Consider the following 26315-nt stretch of genomic DNA (forward strand, 5'->3'; position numbering starts at 1 on the left):
GACTATTGCCAGATTATATGCCGAAGTAACTGACTGAATAATAACGTGGGTTTTTTTTCAATTTGCTTTATGTCGCACCGGCACAGATAGGTCTTATGGCAGTGATGGGATAGGAAAGGGCTAGGAGTGGGAAGGAAGGAACTGTGGCCTTAATTATGGTTCAGCCCCAGCATTTGCCTGGTAAGAAAATGGGAAACCACAGAAAACTATCTTCAGGGCTGCCAAAAGTTGGGTCTGAACTCACTATCTACCAAATGCAAGTTCAGGGGAGAGATTTCAGACACCTTTGAAATCAAGGCAGGAGTTAGGCAAGGAGATGAGATTATCACCTCTACTCTTCAACTGTGTTCTTGAAAAGGTCATCCAGGAGTGGTGCAAAGAATTGAATAATAAAGGAGTTCAAATCAGAGTCAGGCTGGGAAGCAAAGGCCAAAATTGTGATATTGATTGCCAAGCCTTTGCAGATAACCTTGTAATTTTTCCAATTCCTTAAATATAGCCATGGAACAGGTTTCTCAGCTTAAAACACAAACAGCAAAGGTAGGGCTCCAAATCTCTTTAGAGAAAACAAATATTTTAACTAATATCAAGCTGGCATCCAGAGAGCTCACAATGAGTCAATATAAAATGATACAAGTAGATAAGTTCAAATATCTGAGAGAACTGATAACACAAAACTTGTCAGAGAAAGAACCTTTACATTACGGATGAACAAAATGGAAATAGCGTACCATTTAACCAAAGGCATCTACAACAAAAGGTCCTTATCTTTCAATGCAGAGCTGAGGCATTACTGCAGTGTCATCCGTCCATAGGTCTTATATGCTTCAGAATGTCTTGCAATGAACAAAAAAGGCTTGATCAAGAAACTGGAGGCCAAAGAAAAGAAGATTTTGAGAAAGATCTTAGGTCCCGTCATAGACAATGGGGAGTACTGAAGATGGCATAACGACGAACTATATACCCATGTAGAGAAGATTACCAATACCATCCGGATGAGAAGAATGATCTTTTATGGGCATGCAACACGAATGCACTCAACAAGATGGACCAACCACATCATTACCTTCTTTCAGCAGAAGAAAACCAAAGGTGCTTGGTTCACTGAGGTGAATACAGACCTTGACAAAGTGGGAATCACACATAATGACATCCAGGAGCATGTCCGACTTAAGAAGAAACCTCACAAGTATTCCAGGGTTTCCAGGACAAGTCAAAATTAAAAACCGGAGAAACATGAACGCAGGAGAGGAAAGGACGACATCGAGAATGCCCGCGGAAGTATTGGGAAGATATCAAAGTCAGAAGTAGCCAGTTGAATGATGTGGTCCAAAGTTGGCCAATATGACATGAATGAATGAATGAATGAATGAATGAATGAATAATAACAACCAACTATCCACTTAGGTTTCTTTAAAATAAAAATGGACTACTTTAGCAAATGCTGGCGGCTTTACTTCTAGCCACTCCTATTTTTTCTGCCTTTCCTTTTTGTTTTTGAGCCGAGTGGCTTAAATAGTAGAGCACTGGCTTTGAGAGGCCAAGTTGGTTAGTTCCAATTCCTGCTCAGTCCAGTGGCATTTGAAGATGATCAAATATGTCAGCCTTGTGTCGGTACCTGATGAACTGACCATGAGCATCTGAGAGTTGGAGCTGCACGAACTCTCTCTTGTACTGCTGAGACCAGCATTAAGTGAAGTGGCACATAAAAGAATTCCTGCACCTCAGCATTTCCAAAACCCGTAAAAGTAGTTAGTGGGATATTAAACCAAAAGTATTATTGACATGATACTGTATAGGCTTTTGGGCTTGTGCTGTGTCAAGAAAAGAAGGTGAAATTCTTTACGTTTCACAGAGAACTGTGCTCTGCATCATCAGAAGAAAATCTTAAACAAAAAGAAGCCTTTCTCATGGACAGTCAAGATTTTCTTCTGATGACGCAGAGCACAGTTCTCTGCGAAACATAAAGAATTTCACCTTATTTTCTTGACACGGCATAAGCTCAAACGCCTATACAGTATCATGTCTATAAGTACGGGCCGTGAAAGCATCAATGGCAACAAAAGCATTATTACTATATTTTTATTTCAAATTTTCCATTTGATAATCATCAAGAAATGCTCATGACCAGGGGGCGGATTTCTATGACCTAAAAATGTATGAAATATGTATGCACTTATGACCTAAAAAACATAAAAATATGACCTATAAAATTCAAAATATGACTTAATGAATAGCATCTATGTTACATAGAAGCACTTTTATTACGATTGCTACAGGCTGCAATTAATTTAGAGTTTAAAAAATGTTTAATTCTTCGAAATCTTTAACCCAAAATCAACTAAAATGATGAATATTTCATGAACTCATTAAGGTTACACTGCATACTCCTAGGCAAGGACGGACTCTGTGGAAGACATAAACACCACAGTTAATTTTTCTGTTCAATATTCAATCAGTTTTAATTTATACATAAAACATATGTTATTTGAATGAAACTTTCATACCTGATCTATTCTCCATTATCAGAATTATTGTAATTTATGACCACATGCATCTTAAGATTGTTGAATGAGAATCCCCTCCTGTTGTCGCTGAGTATCATCTTGTAGCGAGAAAAACTTCTTTCGACATCACATGATGTAACGGGAGTGCACTTGAATAGAGTTAAATCACTTGGAGAAAATTCCTGGAAATCTGCAGATGAAGGGTTTCCACAAAGCATGTCACTTATTCCACGCAGGTACACAAGTCCGCTATTTTTTGCCAGTATATTTTCTAATTTTCTACACACCCTAGATGCTATTGTTCCTTTCACATGCTTTAATTCCTGTTCAATGCACTTTACAACATCCAGCGCATCACTTAGTTCTGCACCTGAAACTTCCAGTTGCGTGATTACTCCACATAAAGAATTAAAATTGGACTTTATGTAAGCCAGGTCCGCTTTTAATGTAGTGCTTGAAAATAAATCTTGAGTGGTATTTATGGAGGACGATTCTGCAGGATCAAAAGACTTCACGATCTTCTCCACGACATCTAAGTTGTAGCAATAGTACACTGCGGCATCAAGCCAAGTCCCCCATCGTGTTATAACTGGCTTGGGAGGTAGGGGTAGTGAAGGTGCTTCTTCTTGAAATTTCTGAACGTGAAGCGGAGCTTTGACAAACACTTTCTTACAGTTCGATATTAATTAATCAACTTCAGGGTAGCTGCTTCTAACTTCTTCAGCTGCCCTATGCAAGGCATGTGCAAGACATGTCACATGTATCATTTTTGGGTATAGCATTTTAAGTCCCTTGGCTGCCTTCACCATATACGGAGCAGCATCAGTTACAAACAGCAAAATGTGCTCCCTCTTTGCCCCGTTTGGCCACAACAGATTCATTGAATTGTCGAAGAGAACTGCAATGGTGGAATGGTTTGTCTTCTCTAGCACTTCACAGGTCAGGAGGAATGTATCTTCAGGCCGGTCTTCCTTCAGCGTGCCAACGATCACATTTGCTACATATCTTCCATCCACATCTGTGGTCTCATCTATTGAAACACATATCTTACTGTCTCCCACGTCACGCCTTATTATATCCAACATCTCTTCATAACAAGGTGTCAGATAGTCCTTCCTGAGAGTAGATTCGTTGGGAACAGGATACTTTGTATATTTTTCAAGAAACTGTCTGAAGCTTTGGCTGTTAAGTTTCTTTAAAGGAATATTAGAAGAAACCATCATCTTGCAGAGATCTTATCTTAGAAGTGAAGCTTCCACGGTGTGAAGAATTATTCAATTTAATTTCCGGGTTGAACCATGTTGTACTTGTCTGCACATCATGTACAGTTTGCCGACGTTTCAAATACATTGCAGTATTCTTTGTCAAGGTGACTGAAACACCCCTACTCGATCCAAAGTAATCAGTCTCCCAGGCAGATCTTGTGAAAATTGTGAACTCTGAGAACTTCATGTCGGGGTTTCGAATAGCAGACGTTGCCTATTTTCGAGTGCAGAATATCTAGTTACACAATTCTTATGTTTTACCGTATTACAGTGTTGTTGCACAGAGAAGCGTTTTTCGGCAGTAACTTTTACCACATACAATTTACAGAATAATATCACTCCACCCGTACTGAATATGTTTTCACCAAACTCGCGAACAAAACTTCGCAACTTTCCACAAATTGAGACTTTTGTTTTAGGTATATTGAAAGGAATTGAATGACTGAAGCTCCCTAATGACCAAGGTCATTCAGTGTGTTGAAGGTGGAAGAGGGAAGGGGAAGGGGAGAGATACGAACAATGACAAATAACTGCAGAATTACCTCTGCTTCCGTGTAAACAATTGCCCGGTTTCCAGGAATTGACCCAGCTAGCAAACAATAGTTCCTACCTGTTAGAAACATTCCATACACTACTTTATAATGGTTCTTCAGTAGTATATTCCAGTCTATCCTGAAAAATAATTTCTAGAGCTTATTCTGATTTTTATAATACAAAATTAAAATGAAAATGACCAAAATACGCCGTTATAATGATATTTGTTGAAAATATGCCAAAAAACTTAAGAAAGCCTAAATATGCATTTATATGTCCAATAAAACCTGTTTAATTTTGATTATCATGCTTGGAAACGTGTTGAAAATACAAGACTATAAGATATAATGTTGAGGGAAAAAATATGACTGGTCATAGAAATCTGCCCCCTACTCATGACAATGAAATCAACTTACCTCAGAACAGTTCTTCCCTCCAAAACCATCTGTGCATTTACAATCATAATCAGAACCACTTTTGCAGGAAGGTATGCAATCTGCACCATTCTCGCAAGGATTTCGCTAGAACAAGACAAAGGTTATTCAGAACAAGAATTATTTTTTTCACTGCATTACTTAAATTCACCATCAAATTAAGCATGCTGTTTTTCGCACAGGGATGAGAAGAATGTCATCAGCTCTTGTAAAGACGTACATGTCTCTCAAAATTAAAATGCCTTGGTAGCAGCAAGTACTTCATGTTACACCAACAAAACTTTGGAAAATAAAGAGAAAAACATCACTGAGTTAAAATTACTCTCACAAGAAGGAATTATCCTTGTATTATATCTTTTTATTCCAGTCAGCTTTAATGCAATATTTCAGGTTAAGTAGACATACGATATAATTGCCACCTAGTATCTGTGTTCAGATTAGAAGGACCCAGGTTTAAATTTGAACCGTGTATTGGTCTTTTTCTTAGCATGGAGAGGAAGTATGTACCCCTTCCACCCTCCCCCCCCCCCCAATCTACTTTTTATATTTTTAGAACAGCTAAGGAAATGTCTGACCTGAAAGGTATTTGCTTTACGTCGCACCGACACAGATAGGTCTTATGGCAACGATGGGATAGGAAAGACCTAGAAATGGGAAGGAAGCGGCTGTGGCATGAAAGCAAGTGACTAGGTCTTGGAAACTGGCATCAATAACATATCATTCATACTGACCATGTGGCTCCCAGTTCTGAGCCAAGGAAGATGCCTGCCTGTCAGTTGGCTGAATAAGGTTTTTTGATTTAAGAAGTAATGTCAAACGTCCATTTCTCAAATTTCCAGTATTTCAAAGTAACTTCAATTTTCTGGCTGACCGTCCTATTCTTCACGTGTATTTATTTCTGCATTACCCAAAAGACCGTCCTATTTTTCAGTGTATTTATTTCTGCATTACCCAAAATTCTATTACACAAATTTCTCGATTTCTTGAAACAAAAGTTTTCTTTCTAGAAGCAGACTCAAATTTTGTACAACATTAACTGTGAAGTACAGTATTTATGGTTTGTGTGTTACTGTTCCTTAACGTACTACAGCACATCTTCCCAGCCGACCTCAGTATGTTTACATGGTGGCTTATCTGTTCACCCCTGGTGAAATGACTATAGGTAAGGTCAGGATTTATAGGCACTAGAACAGTTATAATAGGTAGGTATATAGGCATTAATTATAGCCAAAATAAACATGCAAATAGGCACCATTATGTAAAATAGGCAACCAAGTAGGCATGAAGAAAATACGTATAATTAATATCCCCAATGCACTGATGTATCCCTCTGACGGCGGGTTGATGCACGTATCAATGCTAAAGGAGGGCATTTTGAACATTTCATGTGATATGCTGGTATGTTCTGTTCCTGTGTATTTCTCGTGATTATTGAACAATGTAAAGTTGTAGGAAATGAGTTCTAACATGGAAATAAAGAATTTCCAGACCCATGTTCATATAATTTTTCTTCTTCAACGTGTCCACCATTGGCAGCCCTGCAGAAGGTTTTCTGTGGTTTCCCATTTTCCCTAGGACTGTACCTTAATTAAGGCCATGGCCGCTACCTTCTCAATCCCCGCCCCACATTTGATGTGTTGGTGTGACATTAAACATGTAGTAAAAAAAATCTTCCATGCGTGCAGATGTGTCCTTATTGTTACACTCTGTATAGCACTGCAAAGAGAACAAATGGCCACAATACATAAATTAATAGGTCTATAAATGCTACAATGAAATGCAATTGTAGTCCTCAATCACAGAAAGATAAAAGGAAAAAATGAACTTGAGACTTCCCAGAATTCTCCTTGTTAGGGAGGTAAACAGATGTTAAAAAATGAGAAAAATAATTCTGTTGACCACTCCAGCTAGAATAAACTGGTTTCCTTAAATGACTGTCAAAAGGCATTAAATAGGCAATTATACTCCAAATAGGCACGAACCCTCGAAATAGGCATTTATAGGCACAATAAAACCAACTAATTCTTGCTAAAAAGAGGCTAAAATGGATTTATATGTTAAAAGCCTAAGTTTTAATCCATAGGAATAAACCAGGCAAATAGGCAAAATCACATCCCTAACCATAAGCATCTGAGAGTTTGAGATGCATGAATCCTCTCTTGTACCATCAGACCAGGCATAAAGTGCAGTGGCTATTCTTTGATCCTACATACAGAGTAAGTCAAATGTAAATGTTTAGTGTTTTCACAGCAATAACTATTGTTGAAAACTATGTGGAAGAAAAGAACCTTAAGAGTAAAAAATAGAAGAAACTAACCGATTACTCGCAAGGTGTTAATGGAGGTATGTTTCATGTTACTGCTCTTAATATTCTATTACTGCACTGTTTGAAAAAATTATAGGTAATAATAATAATAATAATAATAATAATAATAATAATAATAATAATAATAATAATAATAATAATAATAATAATAATCAGCCGATTCCTGTATTTCTATATTTGTACTTCATGTCTTCAGCGTACTTTGTACTTTGCACATTCGACATTTTTCAGCATTTCAGGGCTGTTCAATTTTTTAGCTTGTAGAAAGAAAAAAATCTGTCGATAAATATTTAGTTTTAATTACATTTCTGTTACTTCAGTTAACTAATTGTGATTAGGATACGTCTAAGTGCAGTTTAGAATTGTAGTGTAGTTATTTTATTACAAAATATCTTGCTTGCTTTATTGTTGTGTAATACTTGTGTAGTCTGTTTGATATTTCAACACTTAAAGGCAGTTTTCATTACTATAACTAACTCACTCACTCACTCACTCACTCAATACTGTGTATGTATTTAGTTTTTTTTTCTATTTGCTTTACGTCGCACCGACACAGATAGGTCTTATGGTGATGATGGGATAAGGAAGGCCTAGGAGTGGGAATGAAGTGGCCGTGGCCTTAATTAAGACACAGCCCCAGCATTTGCCTGGTGTGAAAATGAGAAACCAAGGAAAACCATCCTCAGGGCTGCCGACAGTGGGATTCAAACCCACTATCTCCCAGATGCAAGCTCAAAGCTGCGCGAATCTAACCGCATGGCCAACTCGTCCGGTGTTGATAGTTTGAATACAGCGGTCCATTGCCTGACGAATCTCTGGAACAGTTCTGAAGTGAATGCCACAAAGTGGTTCCTTCATCTTAGGAATCAAGTCAAAGTCACAAGCCTGGGCAGTATGGTGGATGATACAGCAATTCCCAGCCCCATCAACCGAACAAATCAGCCACAGCTTGCGCTGTATGCAACCGAGCGTTGTCATGCAAAATGATGGGTGGGTTCTGCAGAAAGTGTCGCCGTTTCCTTCTCAAAGGTGGTTGCAGGTTGTGTTCCAAAAATGAACAATAATACTGCACATTGATGGTCTGCTGTGGAGGAACGTAATGTGTTAGGATAAAACCATCACAGTCATGCATGAGAAAACCATAACTTTCACACTGCTGGGGTTCTGACAAACTTTTGATCATCATGGTGACCCATAATTACACCACTTGTTTAATTGGTGTTTCAGTTGTGGCTTGTACGATTTGGCCCATGTCTCATCCAGTGTAATGATACAGCGTCATATCGTAACCATTTCTACATTTCGATCAAATCACGTGGAATCCATCGTGATGCACTTATGCTCATGCCCAGGTGTTCCTTCAAAATATGAAGCACAGTTGTATGCGCTAATCCAGTGTCTCGGGCCAGCTCACAAATCGTATGGCATCGATTATTATCCAGTAATTTGATAAATTAAAATTAAATACTTATTCCACTTTATCGATACTATATATTTATTGCCTTAAGCAATTTCTTCAGTTAGTGGTACATGTTTAGTTTTTATACAAACATCATCAGCTATGTAACATAATGGAACACCACAAGTCACTCATTTTAAGGATTTATTCAAGAGATTCTCAACAACACACTGTAGCAAGAAAATATGTATAACACTTTGATTTGTAGTAATTAAGGAACATACGTTTTTACAAAGAACTTTTTGATGATCATTATGACAAACTGTTACAGTTTTTATTAAAAGGCATTTAAAGTCAGTAGATAGTAACACGATTAATTCTCCCACAACCAACCAACCCCCTTCCTGCCTGCCCCCATCTCTTTAGCTCATTACATCATTACCTTAATAACCAATATTTTTTTCATTTTTTATGCATGTTTTTACACAATTTTAGGAAAGCTATACTGTGCCAATGTATTGTAAGGCAATGCAGATTCCCGCAAGCCTCTTGAAGGCCATGATGACACTTTAAAAAGAAAATTTAATATGTCCTCCTATTCAATACATACACATCACCACCATTAGATGGAGTAATAATAGTCAAACATGTCAAACGAGAGGCAAGATGTCCTATTCTGATGACCTCCATTTTTATCAAAGAAGTCTCCAAAGAACTTTTATTTGTGCTTATTGTCATAATGTTTTCTTTTCAGTTCTTTATTTATACAGCTGAAGAGGACCACTAAGTGGTCGAAACATGTCCTGTAAGTTTTAATTTTATTCAATTTTGCCTGAGGCAATAATAAAGTATCGATTAGGTGGTTATTTATACTTACTTCTTTTAGATAAACAGCAGGCGTATTTTAATAATATCAATGCTGCTGAAGCTCTACTTCAAGCAGAGTTGAAAAGCACAGAATTGACTGTATGGTTCAATTTACCGTATAATCCCGAATACCACCCGCCACCGAATAAGACCCGCACCCTAAATTTGAGACGGCAAAATATGGAAAAAAATAAAAATCAAATAACTTCCATACCTATTTAATTTTCTTCAAATATACCACAAATATAAATTCTAACAGCTTACAATTAATAAAATAATCACAAAAATCATAAATAAAATCAGTCCAATACTCAGATCATTCAGAATTCCCCGCTGTCATCTGAAGTTTCATCATAGGAACTTTCGTTGCTGGCATCTTTCCACAAATAGTCGTCCTCACTACCATCCACTGAATTTGAAATTCCACATTTCTCAAAGCTTTTGGACAATAGATCGTCAGAAATGAGCCCCATACAGTCTTGATCCAGCTGCATATTAGTTCCACTTCAGGCCTCTTCACTCGTCCGGTTGGTGTTAATGCGTGATCACCATCATACATCCATTCAGTGTACAACTGTTTCATTGCAGTTTTGAAAGGCTGGTTCATGCACACATGCAACGGCTGCAGAATAGAAGTGAGTCCTCCGAGAATTATCGCAAGATCAGTTTTTCCTTTCTTCATCATATCTTTTACGGCGTCAGTTGCATGTCCTCGGTAACAGTCCAACACAAGCATGCTTTGTTTTTTTAGCAAAGCTCCCAGGCGACATTGCCAAGCGCACTTAACCCAGTCCTCCACTAACGCACTGTCCATCCAGCAGGACTCATGTGTTCTAACAATAACACCGGACGGCAAGTTTCCTTTCGGAAGTGTTTTCCTTTTCAGAACCACATATGGAGGGAGTTTGGTTCCATCCGCTAATACACACATTACCGTGCATTGTTTCTTTTGTTACCACCTGTTCTGATGGTTACACTTTTAGAACCCTTCGTATCCACTGTATTCTCCAATGGCATTTCAAAATAGACAGGCGTCTGGTCAGCATTCCGAATTTGCAACAGCAAATAAGAATTTGCTTCCTCAAATGAATAATGTGACGCTGAAAGGCCGTTAATTTTCTTCATATGCCTCAGGGAGACGTAATGAAATAGACGTACGTCTCCAAATGCACAATCTCTTTCTCCGATAAAAGTTTTGGATCCATCCGCGGCTTGCAATAAAACCCTGTGCTTTGAGTTCTTTTGAGATCTCTAGTGCTTTTAATTGACACATTTCACTAGAAACACCATATCCTAGCTCACGTTTTTCTATCACAAATTTGTGTAGTCGTTCTTCAATTTCCGGAAACATTGCACTCCGCCCGCGGAACGCTCTGCGATCGCCGTTACTTTTTAGAAGGTTTTCCTTCTTCTTCTGTCAATCACGAATACACGATTCATCAATATTGTACTTTCTGCCAACGGCACGATTTCCGTATATTTCAGCTTTGCTTACAACTTTAAGTTTCTCACGTACACTAAATGACCACAGACGCCATTATGGATCCATCGCTTACTATCGAGACAGCACTTTCACGGGACAGATACAGAACTCGAATGTGAGCAAGGTAGACTTCCGTAACTAACAGTCTCAACTCTCGCAAAGTACGATATCCCGTGGTATCAGCTATTCGTGCACCCAGCATGCCAGCAACACTTGTGAAAAAAATGACGATCGGGCATCCCTAGCAGTGGCTTTCATATTTACAGCATATTTACCCATATTCTTTGATTTACCATATTTCATTACCTTACATTTCGCGTTTACATGCCACTGTAACCGTATTGAGAAAAAAATCGATCCTGTTTTCTAGAATGCAACTAAAACACAATAAGACCTAAATGCCTATTTACATGTGGTATATTGAGTACAGTAACTGTATTCAAATCTATTTCAATACTCCATGTAAACGAAGTAAATATTTACAAGAATGAATGGCGTGAATACGACCCACACCCAAGATTTAGAACAAATATTTTGGGAAAAATAGTGCGGGTGGTATTCGGGATTATACGGTAAATAAGAATCCAGCAACAACACCAGTTTGTTATGTTTAAGAAAGTAACAAATGAGACTGGATAAAAGAATAAGTGAAGAAAAATAATTGTTGGAGTGTTTAATGTTTCCCCAGTGGAATCTGAAAAATATCATCTATGCTTGCTATTACATCATGTAGTACGTACCACTTGTTTTGAAGGTATAAGGACATTAAAAAATGTGTGCTATTCTACATTCAAGAAAGCAGCAATGGAACGAAATGCAGGACAATACTTAATAGCATTATTGTCTACTCAAAGCATCAGTTATCCAGGACATCAGTACGATGAGAAAATTACAGTCGAAACTGGTTAAGATGTCCCTCTCTAGCGCGTTTCCCTGGTTATTACATTATTATTCCAATGTCCCAGTCCATGTCCTATTAAATACACGTTAAAGAAACCTGAATAGCACATTTACATCATTCTTTAGTAACACTCGTAATATTCCCACCATAAGAAATTTAAATTAGTATTCCCAGCCACATTGCGCGCATGATGCACCAGCGGCGACTGGCCTGGATGAGGATTTGATGGAGAACTCAATTTCACGGCCCTAGCGAATCGGCCTACAGCTGCAGGGAGCATCAGTCTCAAGCCAGTCTTTGATGTGGGCATGTGTTCATTTGGACCATGCAACAGTAGCTCGTGTGACGTGTTGGTGCTTAATTTTACGATCGTAAGTGCATTGTGTAACAACATTCGTAAATTAGGCCTACTGTACGTATGTATACAGCTGGGATGTTGGTTCTTAATTTATGTCCTATTAAATACATGCTAAAGAAACCTGGATAGCACATTTACGTTACTCTTTAGTACATTCGTAATATTCCCACCATAAGAAACTTAAATTAGCATTCCCGGCCACGTGTGTGCACGATGCACCAGTGACGACTGGCCTGGGTGAGGATTTTGTAGAGAACTTAATTTCAAGGCCTTAGCGTGTCGGCCTACAGCTGCAGGAAGTGTCAGTCACGAATGAAGAGGTGTTTTAGGAGACACAAAAAAAAAATTAAAAAATGGCAAGATCATCAAATAGGCCATATACTTAGACATGATGGGTTACTGAAGAAAATATTCCATAGAGGGAAAAAATTATAGATGATGATCAAGATTAGAGTACATGACGAAAATATTAGATGACATGAGATGATGTGATTCCTACTACAAACTGAAAAAGAAAGCACAGAAACATGAAGAATGGACAGCTGCTGCCAACCAGCCTCACAGCTGATGATTGGAGAGAGAGAGAGAGACAGAAGTAAACTGTGTAACAACATACATAAATTAGGCCTATTGTACTTATGTACAGTGGTTTACAGAACATTCAGTTATGGAGAAGAAGAAAGCTAGAAAGTTTACAAATGATGAAAAATTAAAGTTTATTGAGAAAGCAGATGCTAATCCATACATGACAAGTGTGCAAATCGCCCAGATGTTGGACATTCCTACGATAACTTTTTAAACATAATTTTAATCGATGTGTCTAGTTCTCTAAGAAAGTTTTCTCTTGATGTTTTGCTATGCTGGTGTTCTTAAAATGTATTTTCTAATTATTTATTTCATTAATTATAATTGTAAACACTTGTTTCTTTGTTTTATTCATAATTATTTTTGTATTCAAACCTAACCTTAAGTTTAATAACATAATTGTTTTTCATTTTTACCATGTTCCCTCTTTAGGACATTTTTTTCTTTCGGTCCCCATTAAAACATCCTAACCAGTTTTGGCAGTACATAGTTTGTTTTTTTTTTCTTTCAATTTTCGGGTTGCCAGTTATCAGTGACTCACCATGCACTGAAAGGAATGAATCTTCTATGCTTCCAGATACAGATTATGACTCAATTTATCCAGAAAGCAAATGATGAACAAAGATTTATCATTAATGAAATTATTCATGCTACACAAAAAAACAATATGAATATAAGTAATGCGTATTTTACAGATGAAATGAAATGGCGTATAGCTTTTCGTGACGGGAAATCTCAGGCTGGGTTCGGCTCGCCAGGTGCAGGTCTTTTGATTTGACACACGTAGGTGACCTGCATGTCGTGATGAGGACGAAATGATGATGATGACAACACATAAACCCAGCCTATGCGCCAGGGAAATTAACCAATGATGGTTAAAATTCTCGACCCCGCCGGGAATCGAACCCGGGACCCCTGTGACCAAAGGCCAGCACGCTAATCATTTAGCCATGGAGCTGGACATATTTTACAGATAATACTAGGAAGACATTCGTGTACCAATGGCTCATATAAAAATGCACTGATTTGGGTTTGGATTTAAGTTGCCGCCAAAATTAGGTATACAAAGCTTCCATTTCATATTTAAAAATTAACAGTAATGCAGCAGATAATATCAGATCAACAAGACTGATTTTACGGGATGAGGCACCAATGGCCAATGTGCATTAACAGACTTTTGAAAGAGATCGTAGGTAATTCCATCTCTTTTGGAAGGAAACAAGTTGTTCTAGATGGAGATTTTAGACAGGCTTTGCCTGTTGTTCTGTATGCTTTCAAACAAGCTGTGATTCAGAACTGTACTAAATTTTCTCTTTTCTCCTCTTTGGTCACAATTTTGTCTGTTTAAAAATATGTGAGCAAGACCAGAAGAATTAGACTTTGCTGATTTTTGCTGAAAATTTGTAATGGAGATTTTCCTTCAGTGAATAATGAATCAACAGGGCAATCTTTTATTGATTTATTGCCCTTTATAATTGTGAAGAGAAGTAAGCTTGAGTATCAACATACATACTAGCAGTGAATATTTAGTGAGCTCATACTACAAATCCTAGAAGACCAATTGTTATTATAGCGTAAATTATAAGAAGTGTAGCAAAAACTTCCTTCTTTCCACTTTCTTGACAAATAACGTGTGATACTATACAGAACCCTGGAAGGATGAGTTATGATATAGATGTTGATTCCCATAGGGAACCTGAAATATTTGTCCCGAATGAGTACATTTATAATACCAATATAAATGGTCCATAACTGGACATTATAATTTTTCCAGCTAACTCATTCCTGGTTGCCAGCATTTCACCCCAGTGGGAATCGACATCTATATCATCTGATGGCCAGGGAGACATCAATTTTCAGTAATGAGACAAAGTCTCTCTGAGTGCATTGGCACTGCCGGTGGCTCCAAGTAGCCTACGCATTGGCCTCCTCAGCATGCACTAGCCATACGTCTTGGTAGGTGTGCTGTTTACCAACTCAGTGTTCTCCCTAGGACCTTTCTAATAGGCGCACAGCCCTGCCATTTTTAGAGACCACCCGGCTAATATAACCTAGATATGTGCTAAATTCATAATATTAATAGGTACATATTTGAGTCATTGTGTGTTCGAAATTAACATGTAAATACTGTAAAACTGATAATTTAAATTATAAATAATTATTATTAGCATAATTGCATGAATTGCATCGGAGATCAAATGTTTAGCTTGACCACTACGTAGTCGCAAACGGGCGTCTGGATTAGTGTGGATTCGCATGCGAGCCATCTATTCCGCATGACGTCACAAACACGTATGGCAGTCTACATGTCCACAGCAACTGAGTGGTAGGCCTAAGTCCGCTGTTACATGATTTGGAAGGAGCAATAGAACACGAGAAGTTCAAAATACTCTGTTATGTCTTGTTCATGATAATAACACTAAAATAGTTCAATTTTGCAGTTAATGTTTATCTGCCTGATATTTTTGTTAATGCCCTGAGTGAAACGAAGTGAAATTCTTTTTATATTGAAGTTTTACGTAGTATTCCCCGCCCGGCCACCCATTCGTGCCACCCGGCTGACAAAAATTTCTGGGGAGAACACTGCAACTAATGAGCCCAACTTAGCACACTGGGATGACTTATGTGGAAAATTTATAATGTCCAATAATGTACCATTTATATTGGTATTAGGATGAGTTATTGTATCTCATCACAAGTAAAACAAATATTGATTATCTTGACCTTAAATAACAAAGTTTTTTGTAACTTAAATGCTTCATGAGGACCTCTAAATGGAACAAGATTAATTCTATGAAAAATGTATAACAACTGTTTGGATCATGAAAGCATTATGTGATTAAGTGTTGGATAGAGAGTTTTGATTCTTAGAATTGATTTAACGCTACCTGACACTTACCTTTCCATTTAATTTCAAGAGATGCCAGTTTCCTATTCGCCTCGTATTCAGTATTATGATTAATAAAGCTCATGGATAGAATTTAGACAGTGTTTATGTTTATTTACCCCAGCCTATATTTAGCCATTGCCAGATGTATATAGCAAGTATGACCATTTTGGGAGTTTAAAAATTACGAATGGTGTCAGTGAACCATAGGGCAATAAATGGACAATAAATGTAGTGTTTAAAAAGGTACTCTTAACAAAGCTACATAAGATGACTACCACAGCAGTATGGAAAATTCTAAATTCCCATGGAGGGAATTAGATATTTTTCACCAATAGAGCATGTCAAAAACATATCAGATGTAAGGCTTTTCAGGCATTTGCTCTATTAACCAGCGTTTCGTCTTAGGTTTGACACTAGACTCGTCAGAGTGGGATGTGTCAGACCCTACCCACTGATGCTGGGTGTATGCAGGTGAGCTTATCAGAAGCCTATTTATGAGGCACAGTCTGATAACTGCATACGGGAGATAAATCTCCACAATGGAATGATTGCCCGCCTAGCAATTCCGAATGGAAAATTCTAAATTCCCATGTGATATGTTTTTGACATGCTCTATTGGTGGAAAATATCTAATTCCCTCCAATACAATTAAACATCTATTTGTAAATAATTACAACATGCCATATATATGTTTATAACAGTTACTCTCAAAATGTTCAAATATAATCCACTTACCTCATGACAAGGATTTGAAATATTACAGTTTTTGCCACAGAATCCATTGCTACACTTGCAGTAATAACTTCCTTCTTTATTCACACATTCACCATCTATGCATGGTTGTTCATCTTTTTTGCATTCATCAATATCAGTTTCGCAGTTGACCCCCTCATATCCTAGAAAATAAACAAGATTCACATGGGTAATTTGATGTGATTTATCTTTCTGAAGTGAGATTACCTCCTTTAATAATTTCAATGTCAGTACGAAACAATCAAGAACAGTTGTGTACAGAATAAACAGATGGAGATGGATGATGTAGATTTAAAAGACACAAATATATTGACAGAAAGGAACAAAAGTTCAAAGTGAGGCCATCATAATCATCACCACTACCACCACTACCACCAACTGTGGATCCTTCCAGCAAGCTGGGTAAGAGTGAGATGAGGGTAGTAAATTTATTGTGGAGCACCATTTTTATCCTTCTAATGACTATTATTTTACAGAATATGCTTACAGTCTTGTAGCATTATATTCTTCCTCTACCCACAAACTCTACCTCACATAACAGTGTGGACTCAGTCCAGAATGCATCCTTACTTTTTATTCTCTGTAACTAATGGAGAAATAATATTGAAATATTCCTTTCTTTGTTTCATTCCAATGTACGATGCATGTGTATTTCAAGTTCACGTAGATATTTGTTCTTCCTCTGTATTTCATCTCATGCTATGAGATGTGCCCTCAAATGACAATCATTGAACACTGTAAAGTTCGAGGTCTGTATTTAGCTTTCCTTCACATCCCCTAAACATAATACGTCAAACTCACTGATTCACTGTTAACAATGTAGCCTTGAATTTATATCAAAATGATGACTTATTTCACAATCACAATAACTGTTAATACCATGGCAAAACTTTTATTAGAATATAATCGAATAGATTTATTTATCATCAACAGGTTATTTTCCCAATTAAAGATGATTCAATAAAACATAATATACAACAAATACACCTTAAATAAATAACACTAATAACACCAAGTTCAAACTAAATCTAGAGACCTTTATATATGCATATTTACAAAATAAATAAATGAATAAATAAATAAATAAATAAATAAATAAATAAATAAATAAATAAATAAATAAATAAATAAATAAATAAATAAATAAATAAATAAATAAATACCCTTAAATAATTGACATTATTAAACTACATCTAGTAACATTTACATATTTACATATCTTACAGACAGGGCCTTACATTCATGAGGTCATTAGAGCACGTCTGATTTTAGACAGGGGTGAGTAAAAAAGGTCCACTGATTCACCCACCTCATTCAGTGATGTTTAGTGCCCTCACAAGCCATGAGTTAGCCCGAGCCACAGTTCTCACTTTAGGCAGATGAAAAATATACCTTTGTCCAGTATTGCAATGAGGAACATGTAATGGAATCGGTAATCTATTTGTCAGACACTTATAAGGAAAGAGGGCAGAAGACTCGTAATTGGACGAAGAGAGAGAAATACCCAAACCCTTGTAGCTGATCCATTTCATGAACCTTATTTGAACTCTTTCCAAGTTTTGTATTAAATACTGCTGAGAAGGTAGCCACACCTCGCAACAGTATTCTAACGATGGCCTGATTAAAGTGCAAAAGAAAGTTATTAGAGTTCTAGGAGAAAAAATTTGGCACAGTTTCTTTTCAGAAAGCCAAGTAATTCAAACCCTTTCCTAGAAATCTTGTCTAAATGTTTCTCGAAGGAAAGACCATAGCAGTTTGAAAGTGTCACACCAGGACCATTTATTTCATTCACACAAGCTATTTGGAAATTGCATAAATGGTAAGGGTAACTTACTGGTTCCAACTTACTTGAAAATGTAACTGCGTTGTATTTTGAAGTATTCAAACCAAGCAGTCACTTTTTACACCAGTTACTTGGGAGGTTTAAGTCAGATCTTTAGATTGTCAGCATAGAGAAGGCAATTACTGTGTTGTATAACTGATTTTACATCATTTATGAATATGACAAAGAAAAGAGGGCCCAGTAAAGAGCCTTTGGAGACACCTAAAGTAGGGTGGTACGGCTTTGACATAATACCATCAGCTTATCCTTCGCAAACCCTATTAGTGAGATAGCTTCTAATCCACTCCAAAGCACTTCGTCCTGTCCCATATGCTGACAATTTGATGAGTAGAGCATCATGTTGAACTGAATCAAAGGCTTTGGAGAAGTCCGTGTAAACAACATCCACTTGTTGCCTCAGTATTTGAAATTCCCCTTTATCATTCAGTCCTTAGCATAAACTAAAGATTTTTATATTAATAATATCATTGAAACTTAAAAGATAAAGAAATTAGAGTGAAAGCCATTTTATTTTCAGTTTTGACACTTTAATATATATCTTTGAATTTTCTCAGCATGTCAGAACTAATGCAAGATTAATAAAACCAGAAAATATCTGAAAACAAAAACATTTATGCCGGATTCTCCAAATTGATAACAGCGGGCTCAAGACTGAAAAAGGATGGAAGAGGATTGCGAGATCGGCACGGGAACTTCACGTCCCTCAGAAGCCTACGCAGTGAGTGAGTGAGTGTATATCTGAACATTTAATTAATTACAAAATGACATGTGTTTTTCTTGAAAGAACATCATCAGATTTTATCAAAACACACTTGTTATTTCTTTTTTTTTTTTTTTTTTTTTTTTTTTTAGAATGAATATTATGAACAAGTGGTAAAACCTTTAAAATTCCATGCACAATGGCTTAATAAGTAAATACATTTGAATTTATCTCAATGAAGGACTCCTCTTCTCTCAGCTGTCCAGGCTGGACTGCCTCTATGAAATCTGGTGTCACACCAACTGGTCAGACTACCAGTAGCAAAAACAAATAGACTGAAATTGCATTTCCACAAAAACCAGTGACATCACAGTAACATGACGTAATGGAAAATTACCAGTAGAGCTGTTGTGATGCCAGGGTTCGTGGAGGCAATCCACCCTGGACAGCTGCAGTATTCAAAAGGAAGTTTATAGATGTGTGTGAATGTTGAGGTTATTTTGATTGGCCATTTTTTGCAATGTGTATTTCAATTACCTCTTTAATATTTAATGATTTTCTATTATTTTCAAAGTGCAATATTTTAAATCTGTGCTGATGTCTGAGAGTGGTGGGAGTTGTTGGTTTTGTAACTTTCTTTTTTAACCTGGTGTGGAAATTATATTTTGTTTGGCCAACCCATTTGGCATTACAAATTGTTCCTGGCATTGAGTTCATGAACTCATGATTTGGAAAAAATGGTCTTTTTTTAAATTCAGGTTGTATTTGCTAATGTGTTGTTTGTTCTGAATGCTATTTTCAAACCTTGCTTTTTGAGTATGTTAGCTACTTGTATGTGTTTTTGTTGTAGGTTTGTTTACACTTTTTCTTTGTTTTCTTAATAAACTGCCTACTGTGTTGAGTGGATGGTTGCTTTCTCACATGATTTGTTTTATTATTTGTATTTCATTGTTAAAATATATTGGTATGGTTACTGCTCTGTGTATCACTGTATTCAGTCCTGCTAATTTGTGTGAGTTCAGGTGAACGGATTCATTATCTGTCGTGAAGTTCACACACAATACGCAATGAAACCAATCATCCGAATACACACAAATTAGCAGGACTGAACACAATGATACACAGAGCAATAACCATACCAATAGATTTTAACAATGAAATATAAATAATAAAACAAATCTCAGAAGAAAATAACCATCCACCGAACACAGTAGACCATTTATTAAGAAAACAAAGAAAAGCATAAATAAACCTCCACCCAAGAACATAGTTCTCAATCCTGTGAATGAAAGCATGTACAAAAGAGCTAATGTATTTTAAAAAAATAAGGTTTTAAAATAGCATTCAGAACAAATAATACATTACAGAAACACATCAGCAACTATAACCTAAATATAAAAAACCATTTCTCCAGATCAGGAGCACATGAACTAAAATGCCAAGAACAATTTGTAACGCGACAGTGTGCCGGTCAAACAAAAACTTAATTCTGATACCAGGTACAAAGAACACAATTAAACACGATTTTTTAAAAAATTACATATTGAAAATAATGGAAAATCTTTAAATAAAAGGAGGGACTTGAAATACACACTGCAGAAAAAGCCGATGGTTGCCTAGTTGTACTTCTCTTAAAACCATAAATACCACCACCACCAACCGATAACCTCGACAATACACCTGACGAATTCCTTGCTATTCAGTCTACTAAATTAAGTCACACATCTGTGAAGCACAACATTTCAGTCTTCATTTCTAACGAGTTAACACCTGCTATCTGCCACGTCATTTACGCATTATCCTCTTTCATTTTGAATTTTCTTTAGAAAAAAAGCAACCGACTCTGACATTGCCTTTGAATGTTACAAACTTCATTCATAACTGAAACTCATGTCTTAAATTTCCGAGGGTTTTAAACCCATTAATAATAAATATATATATATATATATATATATATATATATATATATATCTTTCTTTCCAGGCCTTGCCTTTTGAAAGGAATATTCATAAGAATTAAGCTATCAATATGATGGCCATGCAGTGCAGATCTTTGCCATATGACAGGCTTTCTCAGAAGCATTAGATTTCTTCTACCAGAAATAGCTTATTTTTTGAATGGAATTTTCATAAGAATTAAAGCTCTCCAGTATTCTGCTGTGGATATGGTCCCATTTTCCTATTAAAAGACTAGAATTCAAATCTCCCTCAGTCAGTACACCGAAGCTACCAGCTACCAGCATGGCATGTCATATTTTCAAGAAATCATTCATATTTTAACATCGAAGAAAATGTTTTACAAGAAGTGATGGACAATTTTATGTAAATATTATTTATTGTCTTTACTGTATTTTCAAACGGTCCATAAAGGACATACATTCTTCCATTTTTAAAATTATTAGACAGCAACAATGAGTATCGTAATCTGTTACGAGACGTTATGGCTGAAGAAGTCTCAAATGAGACGAAACATGTTCCAAAGTATGCTTGATATATTTTAATATTAAATAGTTTTTACATGTAAAGTGAAGTGTATTGATTGGATGAACCATTAAACCTAACACTAGTTCTTAAATTGCCTTTGAATGTCGACGAGAGAACTCACAAGTGCACATAGAGAGAAACTGATACCAAAGGTCGCATTTTGTGGCAAACACTTCAGTTTTCTTATTCAAACAGCATCACCTAACCTAACTTAACCGTATATCTACCAAGAAAACATATATCAATTGCCAGTAGATAAGTGATAACTTTATCGCTATAAATTTACACGGGAGTAGCCTTACCGAAATTTAACCAGACGCGAGAAAATATAATCGAACCTCTGAAATGAAGGACACACTCTGCCATATCTGCAGGTGTATTGCATTTCTACTTAATTTCAGTATTAAAATTATGCAATCGTTCACCTTAGCCAACAATTTAACAACTGCTACTGGCCATATTATTTATGCATTTATTACACAAACATGTTTTCGTTCATTTCTATTTTGCATTAAGGAACAGTAGTTGACAAATATTACTATCCAACTCCAGCATCACCTTAGAATGCCGACAAGAGAGCTTGCAAATGTACATAGCGAGGAAACTATACCAAAGCAAAGATGTTCAATCGCATTTTGTGGCAAACGTTTCAGTGTTCTTATTCAAAAAGCGTCACCTAACCTAAGTTAACCATACTATATGTATGAATAAAACATATTTGAAGCGCTAGTAGAAAAATGATAACCTTCTCGATATAAATTTACGTGCCATATCTTGAGGTGTATCAGATTCTTACTTAATTTCAGTGTAAAGTATTAAAATTAAGTGATTGTTTATTTAGCCTTTATTTCTAATGATCTGACAACTGCTATCAACCATGTTATTTACGTATTTATTACTAAAATATGTTCTCCTCTTTCACTTCTAAATTTTCTTTACGGAACAGCAGTCCACGGACATTACTAATTGTCGCCGACATCGCCTTCGAATGTCGAAGAGAGATTTCACAAGTGAACACAGCAAGAAAACGATACCGATGGTCACATTTTGTGGCAAACGTTTCAGTTGTCTTATTCACACTGCGTCACCTAATTTAAGTTATAAGAATAAGAAAATTATTATTTATCCTAAATATAAAGGATTGTCATGTATTTTGGTGGTGTGGTTTTTGTTAATATAATAACTTTCTTATTCTGAAATCCAATACGGTTTTATAATGAGATTCATAACTCGCAATGTAACTGCCAACCAGGCAAACTTGAAGAATAGATTTCTTAATCTCAAGGTGAAAGTCAATAAAATATCTAGGGACATCACATTTCTAAAAGAATGTTTAAAGAGTAATCTAATTCTAAAATTTTTAAATTAGTATTTTATCAATGTATTATTAGACGTTTTTTCATTATATATACTGGGATCAGGGCCCTGACCAACCTTGGATTAAGTTATTTCTAGCTGATGATGCTCACTAAGCATGAGCGAAACATGTCCTAATTATAATATCTATTAATGGTTTTAGCCTAATATAAAGGATTGTCATGTATTGGAAAGGTGGTTTTTATTAATATAATAACTTTCTTATTCTGAAATCCAATACGGTTTTATAGTGAGATTCATAACTTGCAAAATAACTTAAGTTAACCGTACTATATGTATGATGAAAACATACTTCAAGCGCCAGTAAAGAAATGATGACCTTCTCACTATAAATTTACATGATAATAGCCTTTCCGAAATTGAACTAGACGCAAGAAAATATAAAATAACCTCTGAATTCAATTATGCACTCTGCCATATCTTGAGGTGTATCCCATTCTTACTTAATTGCAGTATTTAGCATTAAAATTAAGTGACTGTTTATTCAGCTTTTATTTTTAACGAGTTTACAACTGCTATTGGACACGTTATTTACGCATTTATTACGAAAACATGTTCTCCTCTTTCATTTAAAATTTTCTTTTGCGGAACAACAGTCGACGGGTATTACTAATCGGCTCAGACATCGCCTTTGAATGTCAACGAGATAGCGCGCTAGTGGACATAGCGAGGAAACAATACCGAATATGATCGATCGCATGCAACATAATCACTGGGGTGCATAAATATTGGTAACAGAAAAAATCGTGCACTCATAATAACAGATGCATCAGTGATAGGGCTCTCACTGTAACCGAAGGATAATACACAGTTTAATATAGGAATTTTGAAGGGAAAGACAAAAACTGCCGTTATAAAAGGGCTTTCATTATATGCCGTACTCGCTATAGCAGACTTCTACTGTAAATTTAATTTTTAATTCAGCCTGAATGGCAAGGAAGTGTAATTTAACTCTTTCGCTGCGAAAGTTGACTTTGTCGACTTACTTCCCTATAGCATTTGCTGCAGTAATCGACTTTTGTCGACTTGGTACTTTCCTGCTATAGTTTCCGTGTGCTTCTTTAATAAAGGCGCATTCAATAATACAAACATCTATAGTCATGTATTGACTATGTACTAAGCATTGTTTGAAAACGTTGCCGCCAACACTGGACCTATGATTATTTAGCTTTCACCCGCCCACCCGCCAACATTCCTGTCAGCTGTCTGGCTGATAGTAGGCTTCACTCAGCAGCTATGGACGTGCGGAACAACATTATTAATAACAGTGAAGAAATCTTCAGTCTTTTACTGGCCGATTCTGATTCAGACTGTTCAGTAAATTTAGACAATGAAACAAGTTATGATGTGCATAGTCATTGTTCGGAAGAAAGTGCCAATGAGGATGATCCACATTTTGTATCGGACTAGTGGGATGTTAGTGATGACATTGAAACTGCACTAATGAATGGAAGAATATTGAACAATAAGCTTCAAAAAGGGGCAATTAATGCTCCTGACTTCAGAAATACTTCTACGAGAGTATCAGCGCAGTCCGCCGGCGAAACGAGGAAGACCTTCTGATTACATACCTCAAGCACGCCTGACAGAGAGGCACTTCCTTGGGGAGCAGCAGGATAAGAGTCACAAACCTAATTGTGTTGTTTGTTCCATATTACCAGCAAAATGTTCAAAGAAAGAAAAGGGACTATGCAAGACTTTTTTTGTAAGAATTGCCCAGGACAGCCTGCAATGTGTCCAGTTCTGTGTTCAGAGATGTATCAACAGTAATGTGTGTTTCAAGGTCAAATGTCACTGCTAGTTTGCCAAAGTTGAGCTAAAAATGGTGCAATGGTGTTGAATGTCACTGACTTTAAAAAAAAAAAAGTTTCAGTTCATTTAGAAAATATGAAAAGAAAAAAAATTCTGTAAGTGATCTATTTAAAAATAGTGCAGCGAAAGAGTTAATTAATGAGAAAGACTGAGTATGAATTGACATAATTAGATCAGTATTATTTGAAACTTAATTACAATTAGTGTCAGAGTAACTAGTGAGTGACTAGTGAGAACACTCTGGAAACTATTTGAGTAAATTTTGGAAGGTGATACCATTGATTGGTACCAGTGATGAACTATATACAGGAGGAATTGTAGTGATATTTCAATAAATTTTATATAAATAATTGATGCTGGAAATTGTTAATATTGTTAAGACTTGAACAGCACACATGTTACTTTAATTTGAAAGAGATCTAATTTATTACAAGTTGCCGGACTACGTAGGCAGTGCTCAATTTAATTTATTTAGGAGACGATTTAGTTTGTTTTGTCAAAAGAATAGAATTGATAATTTTAATTTTTGCAGTTGTGGAGTGAATTATTTCATTTATCTATTGGCACTTGGATTTTCTATTCTTTCAGTAATCGAGTACTATTTGTTTTTAGATTGTCACTGAAATGAGAGTTGATTCTCAGAATATTCCAGTCAAACACATATGCAAGCAGCATTCATATCTCAGAATTTATGAGTTTGTTAGTTCATTTGTTCTCCCATAAGATGATTTAATAAATTGTAAAAATGGAAATATTAGTGACAGTTATTTATGCCTTGCTCATCCTGTCTTCTTATGTCCTCAAATTTTGGGTTGGCTATGTGAATAGTCCACGCCACGGGATCCTCGTGTTTGGTGACTGGGTTTAATCGGCTAACAAGCAGCAACAGCACCGAAGGGTCATGGCCTACCAAGCGACCGCTGCTCAACCCAAAGGCCTGCAGATTACGTGTCATGTGGTCAGCACGACGAATCCTTTCGGCCATTATTCTCGGCTTTCTAGACCGGAACCGCCATCTCACAGTCAGATAGCTCCTCAACTGTAATCATGTAGGCCGAGTGGACCTTGAGCCAGCCCTTGGATGCAGGTAAAAATCCCTGACCTGATCAGGAATCGAACCCGGGGCCTCTGAGTAAGAGGCAGGCACGCTACCCCTACATCATGCGGCCGGCTTAATTGGGTAACGGGGACAATAAAAATAAAATAAAAACATATATATTAAACAACTGATCAGATCCCTCTGAGTGATCATGGAATATTATACCGTGCCCATACTTGCCAACTACATAAATAACATACACCTAATACCCTCTTACAAACATGCCTCTGTCTTTCAAAATACTATATGACTGACTGTAAATATAAATTCTCTGCATTAGCTATGCTACACCTTTATTCATTTTTTCCTCACTACACTTCTCTCCTGGGAAAATGTACATCAACACTTGAAAGTGTCTATCTCAACAGCATATTTCCCATTTGGCACTGAATCTTTTTAGGTTTATTCCCAACCAACAACAATCTGTTCTTGGAACTATTAATTTCCATAGAATACTTACTGCAGTTCTTTTCAAATTACAAGATATTTATAATTATATAAAGAAAATTCTAAAAACTTTTAAAATAAGTTGCTCCAAGTTTCTCTAAAGGTAGAGAAACTTTTACACCAACTTTAACAAAGAACGTAACACTTTCTGCACGTAGTAACATTAATGAAACATTTAAAATTTATCAAAACTGTTCAGAATTACATTCTTGTGTTTGGTCATTACCACCACAAGTTTAAGTATACCACATT

At 36.4% G+C, this 26315-nt stretch overlaps 1 protein-coding gene across 1 annotated transcript in view; it reads right to left on the reverse strand.

The window, feature by feature from the left end:
• Positions 1-26315, reverse strand: part of crb (crumbs) — a 625965-nt gene that overhangs the window by 12472 nt on the left and 587178 nt on the right. The window contains exons 31-32 of the mRNA XM_067138875.2: positions 16285-16445; positions 4723-4827 (exon numbers count right to left, since the gene is read on the reverse strand). Coding sequence (XP_066994976.2) covers positions 4723-4827; positions 16285-16445 — 266 coding nt within the window. The remainder of the gene's footprint in view (positions 1-4722; positions 4828-16284; positions 16446-26315) is intronic.

Source organism: Anabrus simplex, chromosome 1 (genome assembly GCF_040414725.1).
Source record: "Anabrus simplex isolate iqAnaSimp1 chromosome 1, ASM4041472v1, whole genome shotgun sequence".
Lineage (NCBI taxonomy): Eukaryota > Metazoa > Arthropoda > Insecta > Orthoptera > Tettigoniidae > Anabrus > Anabrus simplex.